This window comes from Centruroides vittatus, unplaced genomic scaffold, assembly GCF_030686945.1.
Source record: "Centruroides vittatus isolate TY-2023 unplaced genomic scaffold, ASM3068694v2 scaffold_769, whole genome shotgun sequence".
In the NCBI taxonomy this organism is placed as follows: Eukaryota; Metazoa; Arthropoda; class Arachnida; order Scorpiones; family Buthidae; genus Centruroides; species Centruroides vittatus.
The window spans coordinates 1,506,445-1,534,426 of record NW_027122717.1 but is presented as its reverse complement, the minus strand read 5'-3'; the positions used below and the strand labels follow the sequence as shown (position 1 = coordinate 1,534,426).

At 32.7% G+C, this 27,982-nt stretch overlaps 1 protein-coding gene and 1 pseudogene across 1 annotated transcript; both read right to left on the bottom strand.

The window, feature by feature from the left end:
- Window positions 1-105: 105 nt before the first annotated feature.
- Window positions 106-20,076, bottom strand: LOC136989839 (uncharacterized). The gene is made up of 7 exons (XM_067288123.1): window positions 20,014-20,076; window positions 6,020-6,092; window positions 5,853-5,943; window positions 5,678-5,786; window positions 5,011-5,131; window positions 4,796-4,941; window positions 106-131 (listed from the first exon to the last, which is right to left on the bottom strand). The coding sequence occupies exons 2-7, from the start codon at window positions 6,061-6,063 to the stop codon at window positions 106-108; spliced, it is 537 nt and encodes a 178-aa protein (XP_067144224.1). The 5' UTR covers window positions 6,064-6,092; window positions 20,014-20,076.
- Window positions 20,077-22,095: 2,019 nt separating this feature from the next.
- LOC136989950 (U6 spliceosomal RNA) lies at window positions 22,096-22,191 on the bottom strand (annotated as a pseudogene).
- Between the last annotated feature and the right edge of the window lie 5,791 nt (window positions 22,192-27,982).

Genomic DNA, 27,982 nt, shown 5'->3' with positions numbered 1-27,982 from the left:
AAACACAGCCGAAGAGGAGTAAAAGAAAAATCGAAATTCATATTGCCATCGAAGTGTAAAGTGAATAAATAAGTGAGTAAATTTCCCTGGCAAGAAATGCGTTATTCAATTTCCAGATTTATTGGAGATATCTGCATATAATAAACGTATTTAAAAAGAATTTTATGTTTAACATCAAAATAATGACGAATTTCTGTATTAAATTTCTTGTTTACTTGGAATATTTTTAAAGCGGATTGTAAGTTTAACGCTCTCATATACGCAATACAAAAAGTAAGATTTAAAAATTAAAATAATAATTAAAATATAACTTAAATAAAAATTTACGTAATTTTACGTTTTGAGATTTCAATCAACACGTATAATGGAAATCTTTTCTTCAATAGAATTATTCTATATCAGCGGTTCCCAACCAGTGGTCCGCGGACCTCCAGTGGTCCGTAAGAGCTAAAATATGGTCCGCGAAAGATTTAAAGCTTTTATTCATTTTAAATTATTATTCCCACATTGATACAAACTGAATTTAATTTTTACTAAAAATGTTATGTTTTCTATTATAATAGTACTGTTAAAGCATGTTACTCTTGAGTTTAACGATTATGTATGTTAAAAGTTTTGATTAAAGTTTATTTTTAGATTGACACAGTTTATTTTTCTTAAACCTTGTGGTCCCTGCTAACAACAATGAAATCAAAGTGGTCCCTGGTCAAAAAAAGGTTGGGAACCGCTGTTCTATATAAACGGAAAATAACACGTGTCCCAAGAAAAGCATGTAGAATGAATAACCGTTTAAGCAATTTATAGAAAAATTATGTTTAAAATTAAATTTACGACTATTTAAATTAGAAAAAACTAACGAAGAATAGAAAGATTAATGAATTATGAAATGAATGAAATTTAACATATGAAGGCTCTCACTCCGAAGAAAGAAAGTTACACAAGATCCATAAAATATTCTTATTTCTTTATTTCTACTCATCTGTTATAATTATTAATACAAGAGGGCCGTCGAGAGGGAGAAAACTTCGGAGCTCATAACGATTCCTATCTTTGTAAAATCAACGTTATTTTCACTAGGAGAAAATGAAATCTTTAAGTCTGTTTATTTTATTAATAAAAAAATATTATACGTATTTCATTTGTTCATATCAAATAACAAAAGGCTAAAACGATCCACTAAGACGTTCTTAACCTCGAATCTCATACAAGCTCTCGATGACTCTAGTATCAATACTTCGTGTTTCATTTTACAATTCTATCACTGATATGTCTATCAACTGTTGTCATGTACAATACTTAAACAAATTTTTTCTTGTTTTGTAGTTTCAAATGGTATCTTTTATATTTTATTTGAGCTTATTACTACGGTATGGTTTTCGCCATTTATAAATTAATTAACACTTACCAAAACCCTTTTCTTCTGTGACTACTTCATTCCTTTTCTCTCAAAAAGGAGCACGTTCTCTAAAAGTTTCTCTTATTACTCTCACCGATTTCTATATTTTCTTGAGGTTTCTTGTTTTTCGAATTTTCTTTTTAATATAATTTGGATATTAAGCTATTAGATCTCCAAAACAAGAATTCTTCCTGTTCGATTAGAATTCTTACCTGATAAGAACTATTGGCAGAAAGAAAAGAAATAAGAAGGTCAAGGAAAATATTAGTAAAAATAACTATTGATAGATAAAAGTAGAGTGCTTGCACGACGGCCATTTCCGAAACAAATTGAATCACTCTTCGCCATTTTGTTCGTGGACACTTAATAGTTAATACCCTTGTTCGTGGGAGTTAATAAAAATCGAACGGCAATTTTCTAATATATTAATTAAATTTTAAATCCATATTTTATTCCAAAAACCGAAGAGACCAATATATAAATAAAAGAAACACCTTTATCTTATTTATCTCCTAAAGTGTAACATTTCTGTAATAATTTTCTCTAAATTAAATCATAAATTACTTTGAATTTAAATGAAACTCGAATATATGTGCTAGATAAAATTTTATAAGTTTTATTTAATAATTAATGCCATAATTTAATTCTTAAAATCATCTTGTTTTATAATTTTCAAATAATGTTTATTTGACTTCAGCTTTTCACAATCATAAGACTTGAGCCCACCAGTGGTCGACTGAGAAAATCACTTAAAATGTAGCATGTTCGCGCCTCACTAGCAAGCAAGAATTTTCCGTGTTTTCTTCATGTGTCAATTTAAAAAAAAAAAAAAATACCTATAGGAAGCTACGGACTATAACACGCTCCTGAATTTTGGAGGCAATTTTTCGAAGAAAAAAGTGCGTCTTATAGTCCGTAAAATACGGTAATATTTAGTTATATTGTACTGAGAATTATACTAACATAATTAATTTACCTCATGTAAAGTGAATTTATAATTAAAATATTTCAATAAAGTGTTGAGTGTTTCAAATAAAAATGAATATTTACAAGGTTTTTATTTTATAAAAATCATCATAGTTTTATTTATTTATGAATTATAATTATAGAAGATTTCTTCAATTTGTTTGGGCAATTATAACAAATATTTTGATGAAGTTGTCATCAATTTTGAGTAAAATCTAGAGGAAACGTAACTATGATCTTATGACACTGAGAAAAGTGTGTTTCCTCTAGGTATACGCGTACATTGGAGGTGATATATTGTACAGGGATGGCCCATCTTGTCCAAAATGCTCCTTGCGCCATTAAAAATCAACCACCCAAGCAATCGTACAAGGTAATTCTTTTATTTAATTTTATTTTATTAGCAGAAGCATTTATAATTACATGCTTTATTATTTATGAATTTTAGGCACAAATTGTATATGTTTAGCTAAATTTCGAGTATTTTTTTGTTTAGTTCATTGGTGCTTCGCATTAAAAATTCATTTCAAAATTCAAAACCTAATGGGATTTTGATGAGAATATCGAAGTGTATAATATATGGACTTATTTTCTAATGATTCAATTATGTCTATTCAGATATTAAGAGAAACCTCAGGATTATGTATCCGACCAGTATGGTTGAGAGATGGAAAATAACGTCTATGTGTGAGAGATTATTTTATGCAAACGATTCGGATATGGTCATGCAGTTCTACGGACTACCTACGAGCCAATTAAGTCTACTGTTCCGGAGGAATCGGAATAGAATCCTGGCGAGCAACTCTCTCCAGGAATTTTTTAGGGTGGTGTGTCTCGAATATGTCGGGCCGTGTACTCATTGCCCACTGTGCTGAACCCAAAACTGACCTGAAAAAAGACCCTTTTCGGGCCCAAAGGGGGGCGAATCAATATGTATATATACATTTACATATTTATCTATTACTCAATTTTCTTATAGGTTTAATTGGTATAAAGGATAGCATTCCTATTTTGCGAGGTTTAGTGCAAAATTTAAATGCAGGGACCATTCAAGACGGCCCAGGGTCTCTCCAGTCCTAACCCTGACAAACACGGACCGTACGCAAATGCACAGTTCATACACTCGTGACTCATACATACACTTTTTATGAATATTGCTCGTTTTTTTTTTTTTTTTTTAATCTTTAGTATACTGGTACATTAAGAAAATTCTAACATATTAGTAAATTATATGAAATGACAAACGTAGTCAATTTAAGGAAGTAGAACACATTACAAAATTTTTAATAATATAAAAAATATTATTATTATTAAATTTTGCTATTTTAATTTTTAACTACGTTAAATTTTCTAAAATTATAAAGATAAATTTTAAAAATCTTTAAAATTTACGAAGGTCAAAGAAACAGGAGAGGAAAGGTAAGTAAAAAAAAAAAAAAAAAGCTAAATATAGATAAGCTATTCCAAGAACTAAGTTTTTAACTGATAATTTTACCAAAAAGTTCTGCTTCTAATTAGTATAAACCATACAAAAACAGCTAAAAATCTTATAAAATTTTAGAATTTTATAAGATTTATTTAAATTTATTTAAGAAATATTTAATTTAAAATTATATTTTAAATTAAAAATTTTAATTCCTTTTTATCATATTTTCTCTTTTGTCTTTCATTTTTCTTCTCCTTTATTTTATATTGCGCTTCAAAAGATTTTCATACACCATTATCAATTTTATTTATATTTTCTAATAATTTAATTTATTTATGTGTTGCTTATCAATTGCCACGTAGATAAAATCAAACTTTTTAAAAATCTTTCTGCTGTGTATACTGAGGGAGCCTGTTGGTTCCTTTAGTACACAACAGAGTATTGTTAAAAGTCAATCCCGTAATGAGTTTTGGGGTGGCCAGCTTTCCATAGAAAGTCCTCTGGGGAGGCATACTTCTTGAAAGAACGTCCATGTGTTACATTGTCGTATCTCATAAAACCGAATTAAATTAAACTTTTAAACATGAATATCGCATAATTCACGTTATATTTCATTTATAATTTGTAAATATTTTAAAAAACTCGTTTTGTAAATTTTATTTATTGTATAGCCATATAAGTGTTACTTTAATAGCAATTTGGAAATACGAGATATATTGCGCTTACACAAGAGATTGCGAGTTCGATTTCTGGTGTATTTTGTCTTTCTTTCCTTCAGACATTTCTTCGAGTATTTTCTAGGAGGAAATTAAGAAATTGAGTTTAAAAAAAACAATAGCGATAGTATCTATTTAATCTTAAGCTTTATTTATTCAAATTGTTCATTAGAATGATTCATTATAAATTTTTGTTGGCACGGTTCCATAATAAAGAGCCAAGTTATTAAACACAGTAACAGTGAAGAAAAATGATAAAAATAATGAGTAAAATAAACTTTAAAATATAACTTCCTGTAAAATTCTGCAAATAAATAAATAAAATTATATATTTTTCTTTATTAAAAATTAAATAAATTCGATTTATTTTGAATATTCTTACAGTCAAACTACTCATAATTGTACTTTTGTTTTCTGAAATTAATATTTTCTTTAGACTGAAAATAAAAGAAGTCTCTTTAAATAAATTTTATAACAAATAAATGGTAAATAAAAATAGAAATTACTATTTGTCTAAACTTTCGGACGAATTGTCAAACAGTTCATTTATCTCTTCTTCAGTAAGATTTACATTGTCTACAGCAGTAAATAGCGCAAAAAATTGTACGTTTTTCGAGCTTTTTCTACCTAAAAAACATGTCATTAATTAAAATATTTGATATAATATTGCCGGAAACTTGAAACACGACAGAAGTTCGTTAATTCGGCATCTAAAAGACCAAAGCCGAAAATGCCGGATTACCAGACATTTTTGTATTTTTACAAAATTTAATAAGTTACGTGCAACTTTGAATGTTGCAAAAATTGCTAGAAATTTTGTACGCTGTTATATCCTTTCGATTTGTTTATGCACGCTATTTGTGATACAGTGTTTTTTTCTTTTTTAATAAGTTAGCTTAATCGTTTCCACCCATAAAGTTTTTCCACTCTGTGGGCGATTATTGAAATTAGCCTAATTAAAAAAAAGATGGCCTTTTTACTCATAGGCATTGCGGGTTCGGCCAGGTCCACGATGGAGCGGCAGGGTAACGAGAGAGGAACTCGACATACTTAGAACAATCACCTATGAACAATTCCAGGGGAGTTGCTCACCCGGATTCGACTCAGATTACTAGAAATTTCGGATTACCACGTATCAAATTAACAAACTTCTGCTTTAACTGAATAGCTTACTTGGTGACAACGTGACATTTATATTTGCACTCGAACCTTTCTTGCACTCGAACCTTTCAAGAACTCCTGTTTGTGGTTTGATTTTGAAAGCTGGATCACTACATTTTATCTGAATTTTTATAGAACTTTAAATAAAAAACAATAATAAAACACTATAAAGTGGAAAAAGTTATACCTTAAAGGCAAGAGCGGAAGATATATTATTACGAATGGTAAAAGATCCATTTTGTCCGCTGGGATCATTGTGAAGAATAATGTCTGCTGGACTATAAAATTTATAAAACTTAGAATTTTTTTCAAGATCTTTGCACAAATTTATAAAATAAATTCTCTATTACAGACCTGAAATCCTTTTCGTCTTCAGTTTTAAAATGTTTCGTTGCCATATTTAAATTATTCAAATAGTCTCAAAAATCTCGAATAAGAATTTTCACAAATAAAAACACTTCTTTTATATGCAATTTTAATGAATTATGGTAGAAAATCTAATCTTTTTGTTATCAGACAAAAATATTATTCACAATAATAGTAATTTTCTAATTTGTCATTATTACTTAATAAAATCAAAACTGTTTATTATATATTTTATTAAATATTATTTTATGTCACGTATTTTAAAATGAAATAATCGATTATTTCATTTTAGAACTCTAGAAGAACCGGAATCAAATCAAGGAGTGACAAAATAAACCCAGGAAATTTTCGGGGATGATCTATCCCTGAAATGTTGGGCCCCATCCCTCACCATACGGTTGGTTCGGTGGGCCTGGCCAAACCATCATAACATGGATGGTGCTGGCTGAATCGACGATGGATATGATTAGAAAAGTCATCTTGGTGCCCACTAATAGCAGATTTAGAAATCTTTAGAAGGTGCAGAAAGGAAACAACCTGTCTTATAATATTCTTTACTATTTGAAGTGCAGAGTTACTCGAAAAAGCCCTCAGAAAGAGGTGGAACTGCACCCTGCAGCTGTTCCTGATGTTTACAGGATAGAAAGAGTCAAAAATTAAAAAACACAAGTGATTATTTTAAAAATTATCTTAATGCGACAAATGTATATGTAATTTTGATTTAAATATTCAGTTTTAATCTTGTAATTACTTTAATGAACAAAATATAACTTTTTATGTATAATTCCTTTCAAAAAATGTCTGCATGTAACTTATAGTAATAAAATAAATAAATAAATAATAATAATAAATTAATTATAGTTCGGTAATTTTGAAGTGAATGCAAATAACTTTTTTCGAATTCATTTAACATTCGATTTAAAACATTTGAGGAATTTCATTTCAGACGAAGAAAGAATTTTTCGTTCCAAATTTTTTACCGAAAATTTAAAGATAATGTTTCAAAATGCAGAAAATGCCTCCTTTCTGCAAAATAGATGCGGTCAACTTCCGATGACGGAAAGATGTCGATCCAAGGACGGGAACGGAAACGAAGATGGGCACGAGACACACATACAACAATTGGTCTAGCACAGTGTTTCCCAACCTTTTTTGTGCTATGCCCCACCTAAGCCTTTCTAAAATTCTTATGCCCCCCAACACATATGTTGAACTCTTTTGGAAGATCTGTCGTTGTCGTGTTCGTTGAAGTTTTTTCTTCCACTTAATTGCCACACTGTTTTATCGTAACCACAATAAAACCCAATTCTTTCATCAGTCTCTTGCACTTTCCAGTCATTGCCAAACGCAACCTGGAACACCACAACTCGCGTCTGCCCACCTTGAGGTCTGGGCAAAGAATGTTCTTTCTCCTCTTTCACCGGCCTCAGGGCCTCGTTCATCTCTTTGTTCTCAGTGGTTCCCAGAATTGTTAATCCCACCCCAAGGGAAAAGGGTTATAAAGGAAAGTTCTAGAAGGAAAGGGAAACAAAGAAAATTAAAACTAACTTAAATCAATATTTACAACGGCTATACGGTTAACTTAAACTCTTGACGAGTTTCGAATTGCCCCCCTTAACAATCAAATTGCCCCCTTGTGGGGCGTGGGCCCCACGTTGGGAAACACTGGTCTAGCATCTGAAATTTTCGGGAGAAGAAGCCGTCACGTCCTTGAATTCCCGGGTTTTTATTCATTTCTATCTTCGATCACTCATTACGATTTGTCGCTTTTTCCTCTGTTTTAAGATTTATTCTGATCACAATTAAATTGTTCCATTCCTAATATAATTTTGTCCCGCTAGATTCGTGACAACTTACACTATGCACTGGTTTCAATATTAGGAAATTACTAACATATATATTAGTATCCCTCTGTTCCATCTAAGAGATAACCCAATGTAGTAAGCACAGAATTCTAAGGAGTGAGAAAATTGTAGGGTTTAGAAGAACCCTACAATTTCCTCACTCCTTAGAAATGAAAAAGACGTCACCGAGAGAAAATAGTGCCTCGGCCGAAACAACTCGAAAGGTTAGAAATCCACGAAGTCTTTAGGAAAAGGACGGTAGATACTTCAAGAAGACAGACTCTATTTCGTCATTTCGTCATGTATAAAAAGTTATAATTAAAGGTTTCTTCTTTCAATAGTGAGACTAGTAATATTTATCACGACTTTCTTAATTACGCACAATTAATAGAAACCAAGATTAAAACAGTTCTCTTTATTTAGCCTATTTAACAATGCATTTCGGATTGGTAATTTTCTAATCCCTCTTCGGGCTGACTGCTTCACAGTCTGAAGTTGTTGTTTTCTACAGCATAACGAACAAAAAGTTCGCCTTAATATACTTTTGTTATCTACAATGATGTATATTATTTCATAACATACGCAAGCCTTTGATTTTTCCAGAAAAGTGTGTTTTGAATGCTTCCATATTTTATAAGTGTCACATGACCAAATAGATTGGAAAACACTGCTATACAGTAATCTTTTGTTCCTAGCTTTTTACATTTTGTTTTATACTTCTGTAAGTGTCGGAACTGTGGACCTACGGTAAAGTTTCCATGACGTCATAGTTGTCGCCTTGTTGTCAATTACTACTACAACTTAACTAACTATCAACCGTTTACATGAGAACGTATCCTTTATTTAGTTCCCAAAAGCAGTTCTCATCACCTTCGCCCTAAAGTGCATTAAACAAGAAAACAATACTTCGAAAATTCGGGGAGTTGTCGCTCGGATAGCCGTGGGTGCAGAAGTACTTTTACGTGTGCTACCTCCTGAATTTTGTGCCAACCCAAGGATATCATCGCTATTTAACCCTACGAACGTCGCCAGAATCAACGCCATTAGAACCTACAAACGCCGCCGGAATCAACGTCGCTAGAATCTACGAACGCCTTTCCCAAGGTATTTATCACCACGCGAACTCGTTTGTAAGCTCTCTCTCTCAATCGCGTCACTAGACCCTTGATAATGTTACATGAATCCTGTTCCAATTAAATATACGTTATGTTTTGTTAAAATGGCCTCTGTGTTCTCCTGTCCTCCATCCCGAATCCATACGCCCGAAAAACGCGACCGCTCGCGCGACCGATCGTAGAATCGCCGCGGCTTCCGTGTCAGCCGAGACACGGTGGTGTCAGACCTGACGTGACACCAAAGAGGTGCCGACCCCCCGGTCACACTTCTGTAATGCCAACAACCTTAATTTTGAGAGTAGGGATGAGTTTTATAAAAGAAACAAATTAAAAATGCTATTAACGGAAAAAAAATCTGTGGATGCATGAGGAACGCGAGTGCGAATGTTGGCGTATATTTCATTTAATATCTCAGGATGGATTAAAGATGAAGACTCGAAATTTGGCACGGTAACTTGATTATGAGGGACATTGATGATGATAAAGATGGAGAAGGTGGGGAAATAGTGGGCGATCACGAGAGAAATCGGACTTAACGAAGATTACTCGTTATTAGCATTTCCGATTTTTTTTTTTTCTTTATAAAACCAATCACTATCCTCAAAATTAAGATTTTGGTCATCTTCTAATAATTAATAATATAAAAACATTGTTTTCATACCAAAATCTCACAAAAGATGTCACAAGACACAACTGTCATTTTTAAAATAACATCGCATAACACACGGGAACATTACGTAACTCATTGTAGGAATTTCTTTTGACGTTTTTGGGAATGAAAACGTTGAAATTGACAAAAATCTCGGAAGGTCAAAGTTGATACCATTCCAATACTTTACAATTTTATATACACAAGTGGCCGGGAAAGTAAGATTAAAGATTGGTTCCAGTTGCCAATAAAAACGAAAAATTAAACCAATTAATTAATACAGGGGTTCCTAATCTTTTTCGTGTGTTGACCCCTTTTAAAAAAGATTATTTTTTCTATCGATCAATTCAATATTAACACATCGTAAGCATGTATTAGAGCTAACGCACCTTTTATGCTATACCTCATTCTTTCGCTTCAACAACTCTACGTATTTACAAAAACGGGGCATACTAGAGCCCTATATAAACAGAGTATGGCCACTCTAATGTATGGACGCCATTTTGAGGCCAAAGTTGCAGTGTCACAGTACTGCTTAGCATTTAAATGAGCAATGTTAGTTAAAAACAGAAATTAGATTCAGAAAGAAGTTATATTAAGTTAAACATTTTTAGAAATAATTTTTAATTATGTTCAGAATAATTGTAGTTTATAAGTGATGGACAAAATATATAACAATAACAGGGCTAGAAGCAAAAAAGTGAATATATTAAAAAATTATATTTAGTGGATTACATTTATTCACAGCACTATTGCAATATAAATAATCTGAAAAATATGTATTTAAATTTAAAAATATAATAACTAAAGACAAAAATTATAAACAAAAAATCAATAAAGTTTATTTTTCAACAAGAAAAACTCAAGTAACATAGTGTAACATACTAACAAATAGTGATTCTCTGCATTTTTTGCAAGGAATGCAGATAATTACTAAATATCAATCATTTATTAATAAAAAGGGTAATTTCCCTGTTACAGGGGGTGTTCTAAAGTCGTCTTTACAATGTTTGTAAAGAGGGAAAAGGCAAGCCTTGTTCAATTAACATTTCATAGCCTGATCTTCCACAAGCAAATTTTAACTGCAGAGCCTTTCTTATTGTATTATTTTGCCATTTTATTTTCCGTGTTGACACGTTTCCAAGGGCTGTTATTTGATCAGGATTGAAAATTAATTTTATGTTTGTACTCTGTGTGTTGACTCTAGACTTTAATTTTCTTATCTCTTCATAGAAATCTTTATTCTTTTCTGCACTCTTTTAACTCTATGTAATGCATTATGTAATTGAGATTACAATTCATTAATTTGTTTTGATTTTGGTGACAGTGGCTGGCTAACAAGATTACCGGAGTCTTGAAATACTGCACCAGACGTCTTATTGTCTTCATCTTCATTCGTGCTTTTACATTCTTCAGCATTTTCTTCAAAAAGAATCAAAGTATGCAATAAAAAAATAGAATATTTAATAAGAATATTTTAAATTTATATTATAAATATACTTGTACTGGGCTGCATAGATGTCATAGGAGATAATTTGTAGCATAACTGAGGTCCAAGGTCGGATCTATACGCTCACAATTGTTTCTATGCCCTGTTTTTGATTCAGAGCATCTTCTCTTAGGTGCAGGTCTGTGAGAAAAAAGTGTAGGACGGCATCAAGCTTCAGCAATCTTCTTCCATCCTTCCTGTGATTCTCACACTGATCTTTCTCAAAATGAACCTATGAGAGTTAATTGTAAACATTCACATTACTAAACCAATATACTTATAAAGGTTAAAATGTATTAACAGACTTAATACTCTTTAGCTTTAGTTTATTAATGTGCAATGTACTGTACAATTAAATAGGTAGGCAAAGCAGAAGTCCTTTCTCATAAAATTCTGATTCTTTCTCATAAAAATTCTGACAAAGTAATGCATGTTTTCCAGGAATCCATAATTTCTTATTTTCATCCAGCCTGTTTACTTTAATCGCCAATGCTTTTTTTTCCTAGCTTTATCACTTGGAAATCGATGCAGTTTGAATTTAGGAGCTCTATTTTGAGCAATTAATGGCTGATCAACCCGGCATGATCTATTTTTATGTGGTAGCTTTAAGAGCGATATAGATGTAGATGTAGATAGAGCTAGATGTAGATGTAGATGTAGATGTAGATGTAGATAGAGCGATATAAATGTATCGATATAGATGTATCTAAAGGCTAAAATAATAATTTCTAACGTCAGTATAGCAAAGTAAGAACTAACTTGATGTTTAGAATCTATTTTAGATTGGAACTACCTGGTATATAAAGTTTCGAATCCTGTTATTTATCGTAATAAATAGCTGATTGAAACTCACTTGTCATAAGCGGATCGGAAGCTGGCCTCATAATGGCGTCCACAAACCACGTGATCGGCAGTAGCCAGTCATATTTTGACCCCCCAGTTGACTATACTCTGTTTATAGAGGGCTCTAGGGCATACCTATGGGCAGCCCCATCTCAGGGGACTTGTGCGAATTAATTATTCGACAATTGGAGCAAAAGGTCATATCTCTATTCCTACCCAACATCCTATTTTATAAAAGGTATGTAGATGACATCCGCATTCTTTGGAAGACTGAGCCCAACGTAAATGATACATGGAATACATGAACAACAACCCGTATGGCCTTACTGTCAAACTGGAGCAGAAGAGTGATACAAATGCACATTTTCTAGATGTCAACTTTCGACTTGACGCAGAGTGAAAACCTTGCTACGTATCAATATTTATTCAGTCTCTGCGGACCCTTTTTTCTTACAAGATCTCTGCATTCCGTGCGCTAACTAGAAGGGCGCACACGCACCACACTAGATGGAAGGATGGGAGGATGGCAGAATGGCAGAACTAAAGCTCATTGAAAACATAGCGGTAAAGCATGGGTATGGTCGAAGCATGATACATAATTTATCGCGCAGGTACGCTAACCTACTAACGGTACGCCACACACATAGCACACAGGTAGACACCCATAATCATAGTATCAACCAATCACGCACAGTGGTGCAATAAAACCAACACCTAAGTTCTATTTATAAAGAAATTGCTAACCGTAAAGGCACAAAGACCGCATATAAGATATCTAACACAATATATGGGCTGTTACGCAATGACAAAGACAGGACAGAGGAAAGTCGAGCACCGGGTGTCTATACGATTCCTCTCAGAGACCACAAATTCCGGCGAGATCTAGTATACATCGGATCCACGAAGCGCCCACTAAGCAAAAGAATACAGGAACACTGGTATGATATCACCAACCAAAGGCATACCACCGTCCTAGCTGCCTACGCCACAGACCTTGAAATATAAGCCGATCTCCATAGGGCCAAATGGGTAAAAATGTCAGATCAACACCTTCGCAACCTTGAAGCGTTGGAAATATACAAAGCTGGCCTGGCCGGAAACTGTATTAATGCGAAAGATGCCAATATTTCGTATGCATGGAGGTGGGGCTATGAGAAAAAGTGTAAAAAACACTAGTATGTTGCTAACGTTAACACCAGCAAATACATCGTATTATTTATTTGTGGGGATATAACAATAGTTTTATCACTTCAGTAGCATGTACGGCGAAAATTAGTTTCCAATTTTTAAATAATTTGGAATTTAAAATAATTTTAAACACGTTACTCGAATTCCAGTTTCGAATTTTATACTGGTCAATAGGCTGACGAAGACCAAGTTTTGGTCGAAAACGTTAGTTTTTATCTAAAGCTATTCGTACTGGGATATAAAAAAGGTTTTTAGTGTGTTGATTTATCCTTCCCAGGGATTGTGCGAGAAATTAGTTTCAATTCAATATTATGTATGTACTATATATATATATATATATAATATAATCTCTTGTATAATTTTTAAAAAACATTTATTTAAGAGCAAGAAAAATATGAGAAATTTTAAATATTTGCAGTTTTAGCCATTTTCGCAAACTTCATCGACCCTTAAAGGTTCAACCCTTTGGCCCTCGCTGGTTCACTTCTGGTCCCTACACGAAACCGGTTTGGTAGGTTTCAAGATTCTCGCCGGCACATTTCTGTGCCGGCGTTTCTAATTTTATTTTTCTTGAGAACAATGCATTTTACACATAAGCAGAACACGCCATCGTCTTCTTCTGTTTTTATTTTACATAGTTATTTGTTATTCGTCTTCGATTTTTAAATAAATTCATCATTTTCGATTTTTAAAATAAACATACTACTTAGATAGAATGGGTCATGTTTAGATTACAATGTAAATTTAAATTACAGTGTAATTGTTGTATTGTACTTGGGGAAATGTTTCGAAGTCTAAACAATGTGTTTTGTCAGATTATGTAATTAAAAAAATTACAATTAATTAAATTTATTTGCCCTAATAAATGTAAATTTTATTTATTATTTTGTTAGTTTTTGTACTAATTTATGCTCTTATGTATTTGTTATTCATCGCTTTCTATAATTATTTATATTTTTATTCAACTTTGTTAATTAATTTACAAAATATAATAGTAAGAAATATTGTAAACAAAAACACGTGTTTCTGCGGCAGGTGACAGGTCACGTGACAGCAGAAATCCCTGCGGCAGGTGAGGTGACGCCATTCCATTTCCTGTGACCTTCCTATGACGTAGAAGCTATCTAAGAAATTAAAATAATTTAAAATATTAAATGTTTTCCATTATTTAAAAGCATTATTTCAGTAAATAAATTCATTTCTCATTGTTTAGTTATTTACCATTAATTAAATTTAAATATAATAAAATAATGAAATTATTATTATTATAATTATAAAATTCATCAAACTTATAATAAAACATGTAGATAATATTTTCTAATTATTATTGTGTAATATTTAATATGTTAAATTTTTTCTTTTTGTAATATATAACATACTATTTGTGTATGTAAAAGAGTTAAAAATGAATTCTTCTATAAAAAATTAATATTGCAAGATTATGAAATGGAATTATGAATATATTAAAACATAGGGGGACTTAAAATTTAGGATCTGTGACAGTTAATAACATATATAGAATTATTTAGGCTTAATGTTTGTTTCTGAACCGCTCATTATAATGTACTTAACGGTATTTTACACTTCATATTTCTGTTTCCATTCCTTAACATCACTAATGAATTAAATGTCTGATTATAATTACATGTGGTAATACCGTGTAGCTCTCTGAAGTGTAACAATACTTTTTTAAAATAAAATTCACCTGAATACAAACTACATTTAAATAACTTTATAACTTCATCATTCCCGTTATAGTTCTCTTTTTTATGCTTCTTTTTCATGTTTGCTTAAACTTTGCTTATGCTCGTACTTTAAATTGCATATACTGCATTCCATTTTTAACAAAACACTGAAACAAAAACAAACCCAGTGCCGTTATTGGCGCTGCAGGATTTAGAATTAATGTTTACCAGAGAGCTAGACTCTTGTGCATCTGAATGATTCACTTCCGACGCGCCGTCTCTCAGATCTCCTCCATCCCGAATCCGATCGCCCACGCACGCGACCGCTCGCGTGACCTCACAATAACAACACTGACATTAAACAAAAACAGCCCTATTGGGGCTGTTTTTGTGGGATTGTTGTTGCTGTGCGGTGTCTTATCCTGACGTCAAGTGATGCGGAATCCTACGGGGCGCTTTGCTCATTATCACTATTATAGGAGTGAGTGATGAAAAGAGATGAACTGATGATGGTGTATTTTAAAACACTTTATCAAGTCATCTTTATACTTAATAAAGGTTCAATAAAATGTAATGCTACAGAAAATATTCAACCAATTCAGAATACAGAAAAACAAATTTCCTTTTTACTTTCTCGGCTGTTATACAGAGGGAAAGTATACTTTTTTTTCGAAACGTCGAGAAATGCGGAAAAATTCGGGGAGTAATTTCTGTATGTATGAATGTTAGTGTGTGTGTGGGGGGGGCACGGTTTTGTCCATACTCTTTGAAGCTGAATAACTCCTGTGCTTTTTGTCGAAAATTTCTGAAATTTTACGGTGGTTTGATTGTTAGGGTGATCGATGATATTAAATTTTGGCGGTTAAAGGTCGAGGGGAAGATAATGGGGGTCGTGTGTATCTCCGGTAGGGTCAGACTCACATATAAAAAAATCTAAAAACTATTTATGATAGACATAAATTTACAAATATATAATTATAAGTTAAAATAATAAATGTGGATACTCACGTTCTCGGCTAATTGTCTAGACATTTTGCTAATTCTATCTGAAAAGCAGTAAGGTTTCTTTGTAACAGGATTTATTACAGCTTCGGCCCACCAGTGGCCAAGCGTCTTCATTCTCTGAACGCTGGGAGTTCGGTTGTGGGTTTGCGCCTCGCTCGGACGGGCTGGCCACTTGGAGTTTTCCGGGTTTTCTCCACGTCTGTAACGCCTAAATAGGGGCCAGTTTCTCTTAAAAAGACCTTCAGGAAGGCATCCCCCTAGGCAGATCGTCCAAGTGTTGCGTTGCCATAACAAAACAAACAAACATATTTCAGCTTCAATATCCTCTGTGATGACGTAACGATGCTCTAAAAGAATCTCGACTGTGTCTTCTGTTTGCGAAAAGCACGGTCCCAAACGAACCATGTACTTCGATGCGCTTTTTGTTATCGAGAAATCCTCTATCCATGCTCGAATAGTTTCGCATTATTTTCTTTATCGTCTTCCGCATACATTTATACACTATGACCTTTGATTTGAGAATTTGACCATGCCAAAAATCTGTACATGTCTTGTGCATATTTTTATTCCTTCAATCATAAGCATCGTAACTTCAAATTCCAATAATGCATCATCGCTGTAATTTGCTGCTGCACTTAACATTCTACCATCATCATCTCGAAAAGATACTCGGAGTGCATAATCTGAATCAAAATTCCTCAACATTCTGTTATTGAATTGGAATTCGGGAGGATAAAACAAGTTGTTCGAGTCAAAACTACCCTTCGAATCAGTTTGGCATTAGAAGACGTTGTATATTCGTTATTTTTTATACAAACTTGATGTTCTGTTTGACAATACCAACGACACATTGATTCGTTTGCACGTGGATAGTGGCAGAGTAAAATATACAGATAGTGGCAATTCTAATATACAGTATACTCCAACGCTTTCTGTAAGTAAATTGGATTTTCGTTGCATTGTTGTTCTATTTGATTAATGAAAGTTTTCCAATTTTCTCTGGTTTGTTCTTGTAAGATAAAAGATTTCTAGTAAGTATAGAGTATAAGTTGTAGGTGCAATCCAAATTAAATCAAAAGTGGGTAATGGCAAATATTTTAAAGTAATCAATTGTATGCAGCCATAGTGAATAGGCACTGCATTATTACATGAGTGAAATCTTCTAACCATATCTTTAGCAAATTCTACATTTCAAATACGTAACATCAAGACTGCTGATTTGCCATGTACTTCTTTTTCGACAGAATCGAAGGTTAGAACTCTTCTGCCCCTAGAATACGCAATGGGAGGATATTTAACTTCTAGGAAATGTAAAGCAGTGTCTCTTTATATTTAAAATAATTTTCCTTGCGAAAGAATATTTTATTTTTAATAAATTACCGTTGTTATCGTAAATATTTCTTTTGTGCCTCATTTCCAACATTCGTAAGTCATGATAAAAACTTGCCGAGAATATTCCTTTTACGTATCCGTGTATTATGTATTCCGTTTGTGAGCAGAGAGTTCCGTAGTAAAACATTTTTACATCTACGTTATCGTGAGTAGCAATTTTAGTTGGATGAAAACATTCAGGAGTTAACCAGCATTTTGCATTTACTCCACACCAATATGTTACTAAAATATCTATTTCGGCATATAGATCGGCGAAGAAACGGTTACTTCCGCATTCTACTTCAATCTGGTGTTCATCAAATATAGGCATATTGTCAATTCTTTCTGTCTTTTCCCCTTTAATCAGTTGTACTACAGAAAAATCCCACTCGTGGAATTAATTCTGTAAATTCCGTTTAAAGTTTTCGGAAGTCGAATAATAGTCTATTGTGGTGATTCGGAATTGTAGTCGCATTTTGAGTTATCTGAAACATTAATAATACCAATTAATTAATTAATTCGAAATTTTAAAGCCGGTATCTTTAGTCGAACTTTTTATTAGAATACTCTAAGTTTATTATACCTGTATTTACATTTTATTTGTAATCATTAACATTTGTACAAGAAAAAGACCTAACCGTTTCCCAATATTATATCAGAAGTAATCCTCACCAAGTAAAAACATCACTGAATGATTATATACTCTGGAATCAGAGTTGCCGGTTTTCGGGAGTTGCTTTCTCCGTCCCAAACACTCGAAGTAATTCCGAATATCACGTTCGAAAGAAAATTGTTTTCTTAGGTAGGGTGTGCAAAAGTTCAAAATTTTCTATGAAGCGGTTGCCGAAATATAAGCAATTGAAAAGGGCAATTATTTTTTGTAACATCGTCACAATGCCGGGTTGCAGTTTTTAATCAAATTTTTAATTTATTTAACTTAAAATATATACTCGCCGCATCAAATTAGTAGTGACTTTTCCCTGTACAAATACTTTTTCTTAATAATAGTCGTGCTGGTCATCTATCTAACACCTTTCAGGAAAAAATTTTTGAATTGAAATAACATGATTTTCGGTTTGTATCAAACTTTCGTATATAGTTAATCTGTGCCGTTTGATCCTTAAGGATTCCATAAATGGTCTTGATTTCATTAATCTATTCCGTTCTCGCGATTAAGGAAAGACAGACAAACAAACAGACAGACGGCGATAGTAGAAATTTGTCTGCAATTTTTTTTTTTTTTTTTTTTTTTTTTTAAATTGCAGCCCAACGAAAGTTAAGTATTAATTTAATTAATCTTTAAAGTACTTTCACTTATTTTATCTCCAATTAATTATAATCAAATGTTAAGAAATAAAATTCGAAGAATGTCTGTTTGAATTTTAAAATTATAACAATATTACATTCGATTTTCAAATTTTAACAGATTAGTTCGGTCTTTCTCAGCCTTTCTTTAGAAATTTTCCCTCCCACGGACGGGTTTTTATCAATATTTTTCTCTAATCTCCTCCAACAAAATTTGAAATAACCCAATTCTGTTTACACATGTTTCTTTTTTACATGATTTTCATTTAAAACGGTCTGGAAAAAATTCATTTCTATTTTTACATCTTATGCCTTAACCGCAAAGCGTCTACAAATGTGTTAGAAATGTGGAGAGTCACAGCAGTGACTCCGCTGCAAGTAAACATAGTCACTGACTGCCTACATATAAGAATACGGAAGTCAGAGTTACAGATTTTAGGGAGTCGATTTCTCCGCTCCTCAAACGCCTAAAGTAATTCCGTATATTTCGTTCGAAAAATAATTATTTTCTTGGGTAGTTTGCAAAATTTGAAGAATTTCTATAAAGGAATTGCCGAAATATAAGCAATCGAGAAACGCAAAATTTCGTTTTTGGAACAAAATAAATGGGCACGCGCGTTTTTAAAATTTTTTTCGTTGTAAAATTCGAAATGAATTTACTCTTTTTAAATTGTAAAATTCAAATATATCCAGAAGAAGATCGATTAAGAAGACCGAAAACGTTAACATAATAAATGCTCACTGCTTGATAAATGGTTGTGTATTGTGATTAATGAAAAGATTAAAAAATATTTAATCTAAAAAAATATATTATTATTAAGATTGATAAGAACACAGAAGACGCATAAATTATTCTGTTATTCACAATATATCAGTTATTGGCTTTTATCAAAAAGACAGAGATTCGAATCACATTCAACATGAATTCCATCCTACTAATCAAATTTATGTTTCTTTCGGTTCTTTTATTATTTTAAAATGTAAATAATGCAGCCTCTTAATAGACTACAACATACTACTTAATATAAAAACATAACATTATAATAGCGAGGTTGGAACCGAAGTTTTAAACGCGAAAACGTGTACGTCGGACGTTCGGCGCCGCTTTCATGTGAGCCTAGAAGTTTGACAATGGCGTTTGGAATGTCAGTGGAATCATGGTCGACATTCCAAACGCCATTGTCAAACTTCTAGGCTCACATGAAAGCGGCGCCGAACGTCCGACGTACACGTTTTCGCGTTGAAAACTTCGGCCTCAACCTCGCTATTAAGACAAGATTTTAAATTTCAATTTACAACTTACATTCAAACGGTTTGGTATTCGAATCTTTCAACTCGATGCGATGACGTCAAACTACGTTCGAAAATATATTCAAAATTACGATCTATTTAACAGTATGTTTTTGTATATTTAAAACTCTGTAAAATATTAAAATAGTTTTAATATTCGTACAATAATATTTAAAAATTTATATATACTGTACTCACCTTAAGTAACTTTTATGCCTAAAGTACGTCCTCTAGGTTTCGAAATATGAGGTTCATTAACGATGCCCTCTGCTGAGAACGTGGCGCCATGCGTCATTTTGACGAATTTCGAGACAGTTGTTGACGTATTTGTATACTTACACTTTTTTCAGTTTTTTATTTGTACGGTGCAATGATATTAGCAATATCGTTACAAAGATGATAAGGCTACAGAATAAAAACGGGAACCTCCTATGCATAATACAAATGATTACAAAGGGGTGACAGCGTACATAGTAATACGGGGCATATAGAATCTGTAAGAAATATATGAGGGATGTGACTGGTCGTAGAATGATAGGGAACGGCGGTTACTTGGTTTACATTTATTGATAAGTCTGACAAGGGCCTGGTAGGTGTTCTTATTGTTGAGCAGCACTTTGTGATCGCATGGCCAGTCGTTGGAGTCAGTAGCTTAACTTTCATCAACTCTGTTTCCAGATTGAGACAATTAAAATTGTATTAATCTGTGCCGTCTGGAGTCGTACAAATGGTGAATTTTCTATTATTGCTTTTTTTAAATACAGTAGAGAGTCGATAAGTGGAACGTCGGTAAGTGGAATGGCCGGAAAGTGAAACGATTTTCAGTCGGACTGTGTTTTGCTGAATCGAATGTTTTTGATACTAAATTTACTTCTAAAGTATAATTTTCATGTTTTTTATATTCTTTAATATATTTATTTTGTTTGTACAAAATGCAGAAATAATTTTTAACGATACGATAGCCTCGATTATTATTATAAAAATTTTCGTTAGGCTTAAAATCGACGAAAATTCAACACGAAGCGACACGCAACGGAGAAAAATTCAACAGGAAGCGATACGCAACGGAGAAAAATTTGAACATCGGACAGGTTAATGTATTTTTTCGTACAAAGTCGGAAACTGGAACAAATCATTAACTAGAAGGACCCCAGTCCCCAATTGGTTCCACTTTTCGACGCTCTACTGTATTTTAATCAATAAAATATTATATGTATGAAAATTGTTTCCAGTAACAGAGAATTAGAGAGAATGTAAAATAAGGTTTATTTATTTATTTATTACACCAATTGTTAGTAATGCCGAAAAGATAAACTATACATAAAAATCATACACAGAATTTTTATGTGTAGTTCTAAGTTTATCTGATAATTGGCGTCGGGTAAAAAATATATTTTGCACTTCGTTTGCATTATTTGTAAGAGGAGGTCAATAAGAACAGAATAAAATATTAAAAATTCATTGTGTATTTTAATATATGATGATCAATATCTTAGACACACATTTTTAAAAATGATAAAATTAGAAAACAAGAAATCTTCTGTTAGATATAAACGAAATAACGCGATAAAAATCGCCTAGAAGCATTAAGACGGGAATTAGGAATTGTGACATAGAGCATCGATGATGGTCGATTGTAATGTTTTTTTTTTTTTTTTTTTTTCATTCAGATGTGACTAAAAACGTTTTCTTCTTTTACGGTTTATAAAATAATTGATAATTTTCAGCGTTATGGTATCTATTGAATTTACTGTTCTAACGTAATAAGAAACGTACAAAATTTTATCATATTTATTTTTTATTAGCAGTACCCGCCACGCGTTGCTGTGGCTCAAAATGTATAACACTTCCCCCGCAGGGAGAATTTCTAAAAATCCCTTCTTAGTGTACATTCTCTTTACGTACCCCATTAAAACGCAATCAAAAACGCAATATGACCGTCAGCTGCTTGAAAATCTGGTCGCTTGTGAAGTAGATACACGATTAGTAGCCGAATTACAAAAAAGGGTACAAGGCACCCATCTTCAGAATAAGTTGAAAATAATTGTGGGAGATGTTTTAAAGACAGAATTGCCTTATTTTGATGTATGTGTTGCTAATCTTCCACATCAAATATCTTTTTCATTTGTGTTTAAACATCTGCTGTTTGTAAATAAAGAAGTGTTACTAATTCCGTTTGACTTCTCTCTTGAATATGTGCCTCTACAGGTTGCTTGTCCGTGGATCTTAGAGTGGAGAGGCACCTTAACCGGCTTGTCCTTTCGGCCGTCAAAAAAAGAAAGAGATTTGGAACGCTTTACAATTTTTGTATTATCCTTGAGCAAATACCATGCTAGTCTACTCTGTATCGTTCCAATTTTAGTACTATATATGTACCGCCAAAGCGACTACGCAATTCTTCAGTTTTTTACAAATGTCTATTTTGAATCTCTCTACTCCCATTTTGCTTTTCCGGCTATCATGTGTACATAACAAGGATATTGCAATCGTATCAAATTTGACTTTCCGAGTGTTTTGCAAATTTCCACGTTTCGTAATCACAACCCAAAAAAGTCAAAAAACGGGGAAAAATTTAGTGGAAGTAAAGTTAGTAAATACTTTATTTATTAATTCATTACACTGTACTACAGATATACCTCGTCTTACGTCGGCAATTGGTTCCAGGAGAGACGACGTAAGTCGAATTTACTTGTCACTAGGCTAAACCACAAATTACCATTCCCAGTTCTGTATTTTATTCATAAATGCATTTTTAATATATGGTTAATAAGAATCTATTTTAAGCTTACAAACAAATAAATTTTAGTTTTTAATATAGTACAGAAAAAAGTAATCTGAATTTACGAATACATGTGTACATACAGTACATACATGTAAATGTAATGTTTACAATTTGGTGATGTTTACAGTACATCGCGGACTCTTTATTTGTAAATGTGGTTTCTCTAAGACATTATAAAATAAGATGATTTTTTAAGGTTAAATAACAAATACAGCTATTAAAATTATTTTGCGATAATAGAAAATAAACTAATTTATATTAAATTTACCAATATTGAGCAAGGTCTGTACAAGAAGGTCAGGACACTCGTGACCTACTTCTTGAGCCGCCATTTTGGGGTATTTTGAGTCGCATGTTTTAAGCAAACTTGTACGAGCAGTCAGTTTTATACGACATTAATTAAACTAAAATTGCACAAATCCAGTGATTTCCAGTCAACATTATAATAATAATTTCAGATGATTATGCAACCCCAATTTTATGTAACTTTTCGATCAAATAGTTTAAAATAAACAATCATCCACATCATTTGCTGTCGTGAATAAAACTAATTAAATAGGTGCTAAAACTGATGCAATTACGTATATATCCAAAATTTTATTTTAAAGCATTTACCAATACAATATTAATGCATTAAAAAATAAATACTGGACTAACGTTTAATTAATGAACATTTTTTACTTTACAAAGGCTTAAACGTCATATTTTCCTAATTACATAAAATTTAATCAAAAAGGATAATATTAAACACAATTTGATGATATTTTTAACAGAGCTTATCTGAGACATAACTTCTTTCTCTGTAAACACACAAGATACAAATATAATAAAACACCATTTTCGGAAGTCGGCAGGAGTACGCATAAATGAGCTTTTGCTTCCATACAGTTTTCTTACATTCAAAGTACTGTTCATATCTCTGGCATAAATATGTAATCTCACTGACAGAAAAGTTGAGATTAACAGTTGAAACTGAGATTCTTCGAAATGAGGCTGAACAACAAATAATTTAATGTGAGCTCACGTATACATCTCAAAGACAGTACCTATAAAAATTACATGATATACACTACCCTCACATAGTTTAGAATGTTCAGTTGGCTGCCACTTATCCGTCTGCAGTATTGCACCCATTTCGCTTTCCTCTACTTACCTGCAGGAAATCTAAACAGTCGAAGGTCGGTAGACTTACTTTTACAATTAGGTGCCATAATTAGATAACCCATTGTTTAACGTTTTGAGTACGTATATACGTAATAATAGTCGATTCACGCAGGAACCACGTATGGTGATCTCTATCGATATGCCCCAACATGGCCGCTGCCGCATAGAATCACGGGAGCGTGTTCTGACCTTCTTATACAGATCTTGATATCGAGTGGCGCTGACAACGACGCCAAATGGTAGACATTGGAACTACCGTGGAAAACGCCAATAATGAGCACTTAAAGACCGCTAAATAAGACGACGACACAGAAACACAGATGTTTTTATGTTTCGTTCTCTAGGATTTATGATGATTATATCAACATTTACTGTAAATGTACATATTTTAATATGATTTTATGTGCTTTTAACGTTTTCCTAGTGATATTACGACTTTAATATTTGTGACGAACGGATGTAATGTCGAATAAAATGACTTAAACTTGATTTTTATTTTTTCATATACTTTTTTTGATAAACGACGTATAATCGAGAACGACGTAACTCGAGGTATACTTGTACTATGCTGATTTTAGATACATTGGCTTTATTGTCAGAATCCACAGGAAATTTTCCTTCTCCAAGTTATATCAAATATTGAGCAAATATATCTGAACTAGCAGATGATCCTGGCGTTCTCGAGCAAAATGTAACGATAGCGAAGATTAAGATTATTAGATTATGGTCGATCTTACCCGTTTTCACCGGGTGCAAGAATTAGGTCCCCCTTCCTCCAAGACTAATTAGAGAATTTTTAGATGGATCTAAAAGTATGTTCGATTTCCCACAAAAATGCATCTAAAATAGTACAGTAGAATCCGAGTTCAGGGTAATCCTTAACTCTCTCCCTCTCCTCCCGGGGGAATTTCAAAAGATTCCTTCTTAGTGTACATTCTCATGATGTACCCTTACTGTGTACCAAATTTCAAAGTTCAGCTCCTAACCATTTGGGCTCTGCGCTTATTATTAACCCATCTATGGGTTAATAATAATAATAAGCGCATCTAATCGCATAATAATAATCCATCTTCATCTATTATTATTAACCCATCTAATAAAAATGCTATAAATTGGAGCATCGAGGATCGAGTTGGATAATGGCAGTCTGCGATGTGGATGTTCTGGGTTTGATTCAAGCTAATTGACTTTTTCGATGGGATGACGAAAACAATGTAGAATACAAGTAAATGCTTCCTCGTCATCATTTGAGTTTGGCATTTTTATTTAAATCTTTCCGTCCTGTGTGTACTAAGAAAGCCACTGTTTTGTAAGCCCATTATGGGTGATGAGGGACAGAACCAAATGTATCCGGATGGACCACCCGCGAAAAATTCCTAGGGTTTTTCGACCCTTCCAGATCCGATCGCTGCCCCACAGAGTGGTAAGCTGCTACCTTAACTGCTCGGCCATCCGGCCATTTAAGTTGTCTACCTGCGCAGTTGTACTTTTGTACAGTGTACAAATGTGTTCGTAGTAAGTGACAAAACAAAAAATTGATATTGAAATTTCTACATGCCGAACGGATAATACTACTGAATACCGGTAGCTAGTCGAAGGACCAGAGAGTAGAATGACAAAATGTAATTATTTCAAAATTTTATTTGGAATATTTACATTAAGAGCGTAATTTATAAATAACGAATTTATTTTTACATTCGAGACTAAAAGAATAATTTTCTCATTTTTCGACCCATACCCTGTCTGTCATAAAAAACGTTGAATTTATTCACAAACTGCAAAAAATATCATATATTAATAGCCAAAATTATGTTTTAATATAAATTGAAAGCCCGGTGCAGGAACACATTTGGTTTTTAAATATAAGGTGTCGCCACGGTGCCGAAACACCATCGCATATAGCAGGGGTGGCCAACTTTTGCGTACATAAGATCTACTTTTTATCTTAAAAATGTGTCGCGATCGACTTGTTGTCGTAGGCATAGTTTAAGTGGCGAGGGGGGAAAATACATACTATGTTTATACACTGTGTTTCAGTACGAGGTGCACTCCCGCGAGCTATGGGTAGATAAGAAAAATATATGTTCAAAACTATTTTTTATTTTTTAAATCACTTATTAAGTTTTCAAGATATAGGCTCATAAAGAAAATAAATTTCCAGATCCAACTTTTGATATTTGCAGTTACGAGTTCATTCCATACAGGCGGCACCTTAAAAAAATCGATTTTTCGACACTTTCAAGATAGATTTTTATTAACTTAAAATATAATTTAATTTTTTTCATCAATTACAATGTATAAATTGTGTTACTATTCGTAAACTTGAAAAAGTTGTTAGTTTTATAACAACTTTATAGCAGTTTTGCAGTAGTTTTATAACAACTTTAAATTATCAGCCGTACTGCGCAGTACGGCTGATAATTTGATTATAAGATTTTACTTTCGCGATTCTTTTTTGAAGAGGAAAATTTATCATGGAAGAATGATATAAGATTTTTAGACTTATTTTTTGCTAATCTATCAATAGCTCGCGGGAGTGCTCTTTGTACTGAAACACCCTGTATATCTACCTACGTAAAAAACAACGTAATTATTTAACGGGCCAAAAAACTCACGTCCGGAGGAATTAAAACAACATGAGTAATTATTAACAATATTTATTAATTCAAATTAGCTACTGATGAAGACAGATTTAGAATTTATTTTATTACGTTACATTAATGGAAGGACTGAGTTTGCACGTCTCTTACCAAGGAACTATAATTAGGTGTATATCCTGACAAAGATAATAATAATGATTCTTCAGTATGGGAATCAGTCAAGACAGAATGTTTAGTCTTCGTTAACTTTAAGTATGAAAATGCCAATTCACAGAGGTATGTAGTTCCGAAACAGGAATAAATATATTTGCTACATTTGGTGATACTGGGATATTTTTTTCAATTGACGCATTTCCAAAAATCTAAAAATATAGAGGTCTGTTGCCGAAAACGCTCACTTATCAAGTAAATAGATAGGTAAGAAAAGCCATAATTTAATTTAAAACATAAAGAACAGGTACTTACATTTTAAACAAATGAAAAATTGAAACTCAACGTTGTCACCGTGGATAAATAATATTGATTAATAATAATAATAATATTGTTAATACTAAAGAAAAGAAGCTACCGCATAACGGTATCAAATATTCAAGCTAAATGACTGTGTTTTCTACGAGCCCAGTCATAACTGCATGCATATTGTTGCTTTTGCGCGTTACGTTCACGCGTTGCGTTCAGTTACAAGTGTAAGGCCGCGACTCCACTAGCCGTAAAAGGGCCGTAAAACCCCTCACCGTAAAAGCTTTTAATCACGTGATCATGATATTTTACGACCTGCTCAGGCGTAAAATATCATGATCACGTGATTAAAAGCTTTTACGGTGAGGGGGTTTTACGGTCCTTTTACGGCTAGTGGAGTCGCGGCCTAACACATTAAGTCAAAGATATCGCGAGCGATTGACCAAAATTGGCACCGCGATCGACCGGTCGATCGCGATCGAGTTGTTGGCCACCCCTGGCATATAGCATATCACCGAATGTACAGTACATGTACAGTACAATGATCAACATTGAACAAGGTACTGAAAGGCTGGAGTTGTATTTACTAGTTACGTAACGAATATTCGGTTACTACCCGGTATTCGGCCTATTCGGCTATTTTTCACTATTCGGCCGGATACCGAATATTTAAATCACTATTCGGCCGAATACCGAATACCTAAAAACAGGAGTAAGAAATAACAAAAACACAGTAAATTAATCATTTTGGTAACTTTTATTAATGCTGAACATTAAACTATAATTATTAAAATTAATAAGAAATAGCATTTAACTCTAGTTATTATTAAATTAAATTATTTCGTAATTAAATAATATTATAGCCTTTATCTAGCCCGATATCTTACGGCATTGATGGCGTGTAGGTTAGAATGTATCGGGCATTAATGTTATTGTTTAGTTAATTATGTTATATTCGTATTTGCGTATATTTTAATATTTTTTTACGATATTTTAAAATGATTTACGAAATGTTTTATTGAATTTAATGTATCGTATTTAATGAAAGAATTATTTATCTATTTCTAGAAGATGAGTAACTAATATATAATTTATTTTATATATAAAGCAAAGAATGAGCATTTCTCATTATACACAGAAGATAACATTTGAAATCATGTTA

Excerpts from the sequence above, each read along its gene's own strand:
- LOC136989839 (XM_067288123.1), bottom strand. The coding sequence starts at position 6,063 with ATGGCAACGAAACATTTTAAAACTGAAGACGAAAAGGATTTCAG. Across the intron at positions 5,132-5,677 it reads AAATGTCACGTTGTCACCAA|GTAGAAAAAGCTCGAAAAAC; the intron begins GTAAGCTATTCA and ends CATGTTTTTTAG. Across the intron at positions 132-4,795 it reads TTTGCAGAATTTTACAGGAA|ATATCTCCAATAAATCTGGA; the intron begins GTTATATTTTAA and ends TATTATATGCAG.